The 11,009-nt window shown below is 45.0% G+C and overlaps 1 protein-coding gene across 7 annotated transcripts in view; it reads left to right on the forward strand.

The window, feature by feature from the left end:
- LOC114583091 (uncharacterized) overlaps positions 1-8,880 on the forward strand; it is a 20,510-nt gene extending 11,630 nt beyond the window's left edge. For all 7 annotated transcript variants that reach the window (XM_077917219.1, XM_077917221.1, XM_077917220.1 and 4 more), the window contains 5 exons: positions 1,067-1,300; positions 1,895-1,939; positions 2,407-2,499; positions 4,211-4,927; positions 5,680-8,880. In XM_077917219.1, the coding sequence (XP_077773345.1) occupies positions 1,067-1,300; positions 1,895-1,939; positions 2,407-2,499; positions 4,211-4,927; positions 5,680-7,670 (3,080 nt within the window). In that variant the 3' untranslated portion in view covers positions 7,671-8,880. The remainder of the gene's footprint in view (positions 1-1,066; positions 1,301-1,894; positions 1,940-2,406; positions 2,500-4,210; positions 4,928-5,679) is intronic.
- The last annotated feature ends 2,129 nt before the right edge of the window (positions 8,881-11,009 follow it).

The raw sequence follows: 11,009 nt of genomic DNA on the forward strand, positions 1-11,009 counted from the left end.
CCGTGGTACACACTGTTCTGGCTTGATTTACTGGTGAAGTAGAGTACGGTCAAACCTTGGTTCCCAAACGGCTTTGTTGCCAAACAAATTGGCTCCTCAATGCCGCAAACCTGGTAGTAAGTTTTCCAGTTTGCGAACATTTTTTGGAAACCAAACGTCCGACGTGCCTTCCATTTGAGTGCAGGAAGCTTCTGCAGCCAATTGGAAGCTGAACTTTGGTTTTTGAACAGTTTCAGGAGTTGAACAGACTCCCAAAATGGATTAAGTTCGAGAACCAAGGTACCATTGTAGTCAGAATGTCAGTAGGATTGGGGAGTCCCAGGTTCATTTCCCCACCCAGTCATGAAACTCACTGTGTGACTTTGGTCAGTTTCTCAGCCTTACAGTAACTGTGACCTCATAAGGTTCCTGTAAGGTTGAAAATGGTGAGAGATCCTTGGAGATTTAGTTATTCTTGGAGTTGTTGGCATCCGTCTGTCGAGAGACAATGGAGTGCACCTGGGATACCCAGATGACAAGACCCCCACCCCCTTGGCCTTGCTGATATGGTCCATAGGAAAGCAGAGCAAAACGTTTGACACCAGCTTGGTTGCAGGAGTTGCCAGAATGAAGCATAAAAGATGCCATCCAACCATCTTAGCGACTCCAGATTTGTGTAGGGTTTACTCCTTAGCCTTTTCTTCTCCCTGAAATCAATGGCACAGGTCTGGTGATGGCTTAGTCCTTCAGTTGTAGAAGAATATTGGCCTCTTCCTGATCGGTAACACTCCCAAAGTGTATTGACATTTTAAAGAAAACGTGTTAATATTTGACTTTGTGCGCAGATTTTTTCTGAGGTTTATTTAACAGGATTAGATTTCTCAAAGTAGTTTGTGGCATTTTATAAAATACAACCAATATGCCAGGAATCCTAAGAACTAAAGTGAAACAAAACAGCAAGCTTGGCTGGAGCAGGAGCAGCACCATATATTTCTTCCCAGTTGCTTTTCCTTTCTTTGCCCCATCTTTGCTTGCTGCTGCTACCTCACCCTAGTCTTCATGCTAATATGCTTTTTCCCTCCTCTAGCTTCGCAGACAGATGTCTTGGCATTACTCACCAACCTCATAAGCACATACAGCGAAGGTCTGAGGGTTGAGAAAGTGCAGGAGCTCCTGTTGGCCAAGAAAAAAATTGACCTGGAGAAGTTCAGCATCGACCAAGGCCACAAGGACACACTGGAGTTTTTGGAGCATCAAATGCCTAACTTAAACATCAGATACCGAGAGGACAGACTTAAATGTGTTGTTTCGATTGGATCAGGTGAATTTTGGAGGGGGAAAGATTTACTGCAACATTCCACTCCCGTGTTGCCTGGGATAGCCAGCAAAGCTAGATTGCATTTTGGTTCCTGGTCTCGTAACCACCAAATCTGAATTCTTTCCTGAGCCAGAACCAAACAGGAGATGAGACTCAATGCTCCTTTGCTCTGAAGTTGCATTCTTTCCTGGGACTTACTGAATATAGTGGGACTTCACAATGCAATTCAAATGACTCAGATGTAAGTCACAAGAATTATATACCATTGCAGCCATGGGGTTTATTTTTTAAAAACCAACAAATTGCCAAATGATATATTATTCCATAAGCAGATATATTATTCCAATATCCGATTCAGTCATTATTACCACCAGCAACTTACTTTTGCTCATCTATTCATAGAGTTGATTTAATTTGTCAGCTTTGGTCATCTGGTGAAGTAACTCCCTTCAAATTGAACCAATAATCGTTAGCTCTCAGTTGCATTGGGAAAGTCCTGTTTGTCTGAAATCAGGCATGAGGAAGCCTAACCTCAGGTTGTTAAAAAGGCTCCAGAATCAACACTGGCTTCCTCCCCCTTCCCTTTCTCCAACTTAGGAAAAAGCAAAACGAAAAAGAAGCAGAAAAAGAAAACGGCAAAATGTAAGTCGAAGTCAGAAAAGTCTGCAATGCTACTGTCCAATTCAGCATAATTTTTGCTTGCCTCCCAGTAATGGCTAGTTCATGGAACAACCACTTAAAGTATCTGTTCTGTTCTGTGTTTCGCCTCAAACCTGGACATTTTTTCTTTTTGGGTTGTTTTTGGGTAACTTCTGGGTTTGGTCCATTGCATGTGTGTGCGATCGCACACTTATTGGATAGGCGTAAACCGGTTGTGGCCTGTACCTGACTTTAGACACACAACTTTGCTGAGCCCTTCACTGGTCACAGAATCTTTTGGGTTGGAAGGAAACCAACCGCTTGTCAGTGCAGGAAATCAACTACAGTAGTCCTGATAATGTGGCCATCCAGCCTCTGCTTCATTAGAGAAAGAGAAATATTACTGCTTGGACTATGTAAACATCCCTCCTGGTTAATATGACTATTTCTTTTCCTCTCTTCTTGTTTAGGTCCTGGTGTTAAGACTGCCCCTCCTCTGCTTGTTGCCCCTGTGCCTCTCTTGCATCCAGCAAAAGTGGTCCAGCAAGCAAACTGTGCACCAGGTAAATCTCCAAGGTGACTCCTTTCTGTTCTCACCCATGCAGGGATGGTGATGCAGGAGAACAATAGTTTAAGTCACAGAGAGCACAGTTTGTACTGACAGACAAATTGAGCTAACTTCCTAAGGTGGTTTACAGAGATGATTTATTTTCTGTAGATGGTAAGTAATCTGGAAATCCATCTTGCTTGCTAGGGCATTTGTTGACTGTTACGAGGTCTTCAAAAGATGAAACAGTTGCCGCTTCCTAATAAGTCTTAAGTCATCCTTAGACATAGCACTAGCATCATTCTATAATGCTTAAAGAATGGTTCCTTAACGACCAAAGGACACCATAATTCACATTATTATGGTGGTCATTAATGTGGTCATTAATGTGACCACACATAGTAAGAAAATCTAGGCAGGATACAACATAACTTATAACTGGATCCGGTCAATGCAAGGAGAGCAATGGGATACTATCTCAGAGTGGTATTCAGGCAAGTTTTATTCAGGGTAGAGCCATGGAAATTAATGATCACGACTAAGTTACATCCATTAATTTCAGCGAGTCAGCTTTGAGTAAAACCACCGCCTCTATGCAGCTGTCTCTGTGCCATTTAAACTTACAGTGGACTTTCTTTTAAGGATGGTTGCAGCTGCCATTCGGGTATTGAAAGGGTTTTGTAATATATTGGCATTAATCGAGGCACAGGGCAGGATTCTGTTGTAGCTGGTAACTCATTAAAAGGTTGCCAGAACAAACCATTCTTGTTTGTTCTCTCCATTTGTCTGGCTAGAACAAATACAATGTTTTTGCTCATGGATTCCTTTGTGGTCAAACTGTCCTTCTCAGAGTCTTAGCTGACCTTGGAACATGGAGATTCCATAGGCAAATAACAGAGAGATGACAGAAGACCAAGGGGGAAACTAGGAAATAGATAGTTAACACAGGAGGACTAAGATGCGCACAGTTCAGTGGTTTGTTCAAATTTCTTCACGTCAATGAATTTTTTGGCAAGGTTACATAGAAACATTGGAAGCTGTCCTCTACCAAGACCGATCATTTGGACCATCTCGTTCAGTATTGTCTACTGATCCATCAGTTCTCCAGGATTTCAGGCAGGAGTATTTTTCCAGGCTTCCTGAAGATGCTGGGGATTATTATTATTATACTGCCCTTCATCCAAGGATCACAGGGTGGGTTACAATATAAAAACACAAATTCAGGAGTACCCAATGTGGTGCCATGCATATGTTTTGAGCTACAGCTCCCATCATCCCTGGCCAGCGGCAAAACTGGCTGGATCCAACGGGAATTGTAATCCACAACATCTGGAAAGCACTGAATCCCTTCAGGGCTGCCAACTCCCTTGTAAACCTACCTGTGAAGGCTCTTCTTTGTGTGCTCCCATCCTATGAAGCATCGTTGATACCGACAAGCTTCTTTGGAGCGGCATCAAAGCTGTGGAATTTTCTCCCCTTCAGAAGTTCACCTTTCTCTTTTTTTACTTTTTGATCCCAAGTCACAGCAGTTGTCTGCTCTTGTGCCTTATTTTCTGATTGGTGGTGTTGCTGTTACCAGCAGGGTGTCTTTAAAACCATATAGATAGATATATGTAGTACTACCTTGGGGGATTTCGGCAGAGACATGAGTTACAAATATTTTTCAACAAATAAACATCCTCTGTCGACTGACCCAGCAGTAATGCCCTCCTTCTCTTTTTTCTTAGACTTTGGTAGCATCTTTAAGCCTTCGTTCAACGTCTGCAATCCCTCTGGAAATAAATCACAGAATTGGAGCCCACCTGTTCCAGCTGCTTTTGTGTCCCCAGGAGTGCAGAACTGGCTCAACAACAGCAGCATGCATGTCCCACCTGCCACTTTTCCATTTTTTCCACCCTCCCAGGAGCCTCGTAGTGCTTTGTCAAGCAAGGCCAACAGTTCCTTCCAGGCTCCCTCCAGCTTTCTTCCACATCAGCCACCTCCCTCCGGCATACTTCCACATCAGCCACCTCCCTCTGGCATACTTCCACATCACCCACCTCCCTCTGGCATTCTTCCACATCAGCCACCTCCCTCCCGCATTCTTCTCCATCAGCCAAGTGCATGGCAGTCTGGTGGGCCATCACCACTAGCCAAAGAGGTACACTCACGGGATAACCCAGAGCTGCCCAGAGAATCCAACCTGAGGAACTCACAGCCTTCTAAGGACCTGGAAGAACTGAAACAGCGGGTGGCCCACATCCTGGCCATGCACCCCGAGGGCATGTCGCTCTTCCAGTTCCGTGCTGCCTACAGCACTGCCTATCAGCAGCACCTGCCGCTTGGCAATGCTTCCTCTGCCAAACAGTGCCTGCTGGAGATGCCTGATATTGTTCGCCTGGAGGGCTGTGGAGTCCAAACATTGCTACTACCTGTGTCTGCTAAAGCGTCACCTGTCAAATCCAGTAAGTGCTTTTCATTTGCAGCGTCTTTTGCTCTCTTTATTATGATTTCCATATTGTTTGCAATATAGATCTAATTTTTGCCAATCGCCATGAGACTTTTGGGGGGTGGGTTTGAGATGGGTTTTCGGAAGAACATCTGTGTGTGAATTTGTTTGGTGTGTGGAGATCAGTTCCCGCTGATCAACGCACTGTCTTTGCAGTAAGGCTCTATTCCGATGGCATGAGTATCATGACAACTGGCAGATTCTTATTATCTGCTGCAGCCTTCATCCGCCTTCACAGCCATTGTAACATACTGCTTGTTATTTTCTGCCTGTTCTGCTGCCGAAGACTTCTTGGATCATTCTTTGTCTAGCTTCTCCCCTTTGACCACGTTGGGTGACCCAACTGGGAGTGTGACTCCCAATGGCATTGCTCACAAGGATCATGGGAGCATGCAAGCCCACTCACCATGACAAGGTGATGATTCTGTGAGTGAATTGGCCTCCACAGTCACTTACTGACACACCATTAAGACCACATTCATGGAAGACACTCTTGCTTGGCTAGGAGTGATCACCAAAGAGAAAGAAATATCAAGTTTAAAAATGAACAAACAGTTCCCCTGCTAACAGCATCTAGATCTAGCTTATTCCAGGTTTTCCATATGAGGCTTCAAGAAAGAACCACTTGACCTTTCTGTTCCCCCCCTCCTGTTTCTAACTGCAGTTGTGACCCTTCTCTCTTAACAGTAAATATTGTTGTTGTTTCAGATCAGCCTGTCCCATCTGAAGTGGAAAATGCTGCAGTGGCTCCTTGTCAGTCGCTGCCCCAAACGATGGCAGCAGCTGAACCTGTAGTAAGTCCCAAGCCTGCCCCTCTTCCCAAGGCTCCAGGGGTACCACAGCCCCACTCCACTTTCCTCCGGGCTTCAAACCCCCTCGAAAAGCAAGGTGATAAGGAGTCCTGCATTCTACCCAAGGGCCATCTCAAGGAGATACCAAAAACAGTATCTCCTTTGCAAGAGCATGAGAGGGCCACAGCCAATTCGAGAGACCTTTCAGGCCATCCTGATTTGTCCAAAGTGCAAGACTCTGCAGTGACTCCTGACCACTCCCCACCTAAAAACAAGCCTTTGGTTGTTCCTAAGTTCTCTCTAAATACTGCACTTCGCAAGCCTCAGCCCCATCTCTCTCTCCTCCAGCCTTCTGAATGTCTTGGACCACCAGCCAACAAGGAAATTAGTACTTTACCTGGGACTCCCAAACCAGTAGCTCCTGTGGGAGAGATGACACTCAAGCTGATAGACACTCCCAACTCTCCTGTAGTTTACCCAGTGGATTCCCAAGCCACCAGAAGGGATGAGAATTTGAAATCTGACAGCATTGGCTCCAGGCCTGCACATCTGGTTAACCATTGGTTTTTTAACAATACTACACCACCCCCCTCCATCTTTCAGCCTGTCTCTACGGGTCCTGGAGCATGGGCTCAGCCAGTTGTATACCCGCCTGTCACATTTATTCCAGAGATGCCTCCTCTCTACCCAGCACCATTCATACCAGTTTCTGTAAAACCCTCTGGGATACAGTTTCAGAAGACTCCACCACAGACGCTGCCTGTCCAACCTGTGCCTCCAGCCAGCCAGACTCAGCCTCCCACGCAAATTCAGCAGCAGAGGTCCTATTCTTCTGCAGTTTCGGGACAAGATTCCATTTTTCAGGAGCAGGTACCACCCAGAACCGCAGGACTCCCCCATAGTTTGACTCCCGCAGGGACGTTTCCTACTTCCTTACCTTCTCAAAACACAGCTAGCCTCCACTCGCCCAAATCTCGGACTGTCTACCAATCAGAATGCCACCACCATACATGGCTAGATGGTCTGCAGCACAGTTCTGTCCCTGTGGCAGATCAAAATCTTGTGGCTGCGCCCTCAGACAAAGCACCTTCTAAGTCTCCAACATCCACACATTGGGGGAAGTATGATGGTGTGGACTCTCCTGTAACCTCAAGAATGCAGCCGCTCAGTTCGCAGTCTGCTTCTACCAACGCAACCCAGCGGTCCTCTGGATCTTATGCTGCTGTTAGTCCCAGCAGTAATTCTGACTCTCTGCCTTCTGACTCTTGGCCCTTGGTGCATCAGCAAAAAATTGTTAGCAAGAACTATGCCGTAAGCTCCTCAAGCACAGGACCTGCAAGCTCACCACCTTCCCCTCTAGAAACCACCACCACGCCACCTCTGCAGCCGCTGGGCACCTCTTCTTGGATCAACGGTAATTCTGATGCTCTGTGCTCCGAGTCTTGGGCCCTCATCAGCCAGCAACGGTATGTTAGTGTGACCTCAAGCACAAGATCAGCACACCCATCCCCTTCCCCTCTGGAAACTATGACCACCCTATCCTGGCAGCCCTCATCATATACTTCACCTGGAACGAACAGAAATTTGGATGCTTCTAAGCCTCAGGCCCTCATGCGACAGCACCAGCATGCTAGTGTGAGCTCCTCCGTGACCACTGCAAGCCCACAATCGGCAAAACCACCACCTTCCCCTCGAGAAACCAGCACCCCATCCCTGCAGCCCTCCTATGCTCTTCGTGCCAGCATGGATTACGGTTCTCCTAGCCAAAAACTGCCCACGGTTTCCAAAGAAGCTGAGCAGAAGCAGGGCAGTCCTCGTGCCTCTGTGCTAGGAAAACCAACGTCTTATTCATTTACTCCCCCAAGCAGTCCTCCTCCCAAAAACTTTGATAAATGCATTCTCCTGTAATAGCAAGCGTTAAGGAAGTGTTCTGTGAAATCATTCACACCCAGAGGTGTTTTTCTCCCCCTCCTTCCCCAGGGTGGAGGGTAGGAATGACATACCAGGTGAGCTGAGTGCATTCAGAACCCGCAAGCAAAAACCTCTTGTGCCCTGTTTGCCTACCTAGTAAATGCCAGGTGTAGGGAATCTTGGCTTGTGCCTGGATGTTGGCAATCTGTTCCCAGGGAATTGCAATTTCAGTTCCTGAAATGCCATCCTGTGGCACAGCTTTTCCTATCTGCATCCTGTGCTCAAGCATAAAATGGGAGTGCAGGAAGAGCCTATGGGGACAGAGTGACCTTGAACCCCAAAATGATGAAAGGCTGACACAGGCTTCTTTTACAAACAATGTCTTATAGATAGGCCAGTGTGTATTCCTTTCTTGACCAACATAATGCAATGTTCAAAGTTTCAGACTAGGTTCAAATTGCCACTAAACTACAAAGACCGAGGATCAAGTTGCCATTCAGCTATGTAGGTTGTTACAATCTCCTGGGCCAGTCATTCCTCCTCACAGTATGGTTGTGAGGATTTTTTTTAAAATGGGAATATCTGTGCTGCCCTGAGCTTGCAGGAAAGGTAAGGTAAAAATTAAATAAGAAAAGTTTTTTAATAATGTTCTCTGAATTTCAATCCCATGAATATACATTATGCAGATGAAGCAAACAACACAGAGTTGCTTATATTGCATAATTTCTCAGTTGATGGGGAAGGACAAGAAACAGAGTACTGATCCCTTGAAACCCTTGTCAGCTCCCTTTAGGCTTCTGAGATTTTATCTGGCATTGCCTGCACATCTCCAATATTATTTTTACAGCAATATGGACTACAAACTTCTCTTTTTTAAAAAACAACGCTGCCACTTTAGATTTTTAGGGTATGAAATGCTGTCTTCAATATACAACCTGGCTGAAAGGCCAGGTCGTCTTCAAACTAGGCCGTCTTCAAACCCTATTACTGGAAACAAAGAGATTGCAGCATCAATTAACTGTTCTAATCACTGGAAGAAGTGGTGGCAGTGGTGTATCATTGATGCATATTTTAATAACTGAAATAATTTGAAATACATGTATCAACCATAAATAAATAATATCTTGGAATGTAGATGGGAAAGAATAAAAGAGTGAAATATTGCTGAGAATTAAGTGGTACTTTAAATAAACAACTTTGAAAACAATGTCTTCATTAGGTATAAGAGATACTGCTATTTATTTGTTAACTGCAACAAGGGCTGTTCTGGTTATCAAGTGATCCTCTTCTGAGTCAAAGTTTATCACTTAGTAAACCTTGAGAAACTGCCTCATAAAAGATTGGTGGGTTAAGATGTGCGTATACAGGAAATATTTAGAAAGACTTGAACTGACTCCAGATAAACCACTTTTATGCATGAAATTATGAGGATCAGTTTAGCTTATTACCCCCTCCCCCTTCTTTTGAGCACAAATTTAATGCAATTTTAATACTAGCACACTCCTATCATTAGGGCCAACAATTCCATCTACACTCTGAAAATAGGCTGTAGCTTTTAGGTCTATGAAGCTTACTCCATTGAGCTAATGCTAACCAGAAAGAACTAGGAACAGACCAGGAGTAAAATAAATTGGAAAGCTTAATTACAATCACTAAAGAAATGATGGAAGTATGTAGACTCAGCGATAGCTAAGAACAAAATTAAAATATATAAATGAAACAGTAGTCTATAAAAAGAAAAGCACCATAATTGACACAAAGAAACCAAGTAGGTAGTTACCAATTGTTGGCCACCGTCTTGTTTCAAGGGACTATGGAGTGTGCTGCTGGGGATGAAGTCAAACTGCTGGAGAATTGCAGCCCCTGCTGTGGCTACAGAGACCAGTAGCTTGTAACTGCTGCTTACATTATGTTTTTGCTGCTGTGTATGGAGGTCCTGGGATGCCCAGACCACAAGACATACCCCTCGACTTCACTGATTTGGTCCAAAGGAAAGCAGAGCAATGCATTTGGCATCAGCTTGGCTGCAGGAGTTGCATGAAGGAGGCATGCAAGGCCCCACCCAATCTTTTTAGGGACTCCACTCCAGATTTGTGTAGGGTTTACTCCTTAGCCTTTTCTTCACCCAAAGATGTCCTGCAATGCAGCAGGTACAGATTCTTCCTCAGGATTTACTTGGGAAGTCTTTCTCATGAATGAGTATAGCTGCAAGGCAGCAGAGGTTTAGGATCAGTTTTCCTTCTGAATGAGCCATCTTCCTAGGTTGGTGAGCCCCATTTGCCCATCATTTCCTTCTGCATGTGGAGTAACCACCTCCTTGATCATTGGACCCACTATTGGTCTCCTCTACTCAATCCGTTGGAGCCTGTCTTAGTGTGCAAGAGAAGCTCCTAACTCACTGAGGGTTTCTTCTTTGGCGATCACTTGTAGCCGAGTAAGATTGTCTTCCATGAATATGGTTTTAACAGTGAGTCCATAAGTGACTCTGGAGGCCAATTCTGGATCCACACGTCCTTCCACAGTGGGGACAGGTTTCTGGGTAGGAGTTGATCATGGTGAGGGTTTGTGAAGTGCGCCTTCCTCTTAGAACGTTTCTCCCTTGCGTCCTGAGTTTGAGCATCTTCAAAGCCCATGACACCTTTGGTAAAGGCTGTACTCCAATTGGAGTGCTCGCAGGCCAGTGTTTCCCAGTTGTCAGTGTTTATGCTACATTTTAAAAAGATTTGCCTTGAGAGTTTTTAAACCTGTTTTGTTGACTACCAGCATTATGCTTTCCATTTTTAAGTTCGGAGTAGAGTAGTTGCTTTGGAAGTTGATAATTGGGCATCCGCACAGCATGACCAGTCTAACAAATTTGATGTTGAAGAATCATTGCTTGGACATGGGTGATCTTTGCTTCTTCCAGACACTGGCATTAGTTTGCCTGCCTTCCCAGGTGATGTGTGAAATTTTTTGGAGACACTATTGGTGGAATCTTTCAAGGAGTTGGAGAAAGTGGTCAACGTTTCACAAACATACAGTAAGGTTGGTAGTATTGTACAATAGCTTTGTAAAAAAGCATTTTGGTTTCCCTGTGAATGTCCCGGTCCTCAAACACTCCAATCAGGAGAAAGCTGCTGAGGGTTGGAGACCCATTGGCTATCCTCACCTGGTTTAGCTGGCCAGTCGAAGCTTTTTTCCCAAGGTGTAGATGCTGTCACATGCTGACAGCTTCTCGGAGCTGCAGCTGAGAGCCAAGTGCAGGATGAGGAATAAAGGTGGACAAACTACCTCAGAAGGAGCATGGTGTGTCCCCCACTAGAGATACTTTTGTTGTTTAGTTGTGTCTGACTCTTC

This window comes from Podarcis muralis, chromosome 13 (assembly GCF_964188315.1).
Source record: "Podarcis muralis chromosome 13, rPodMur119.hap1.1, whole genome shotgun sequence".
Taxonomy (NCBI): Eukaryota; Metazoa; Chordata; class Lepidosauria; order Squamata; family Lacertidae; genus Podarcis; species Podarcis muralis.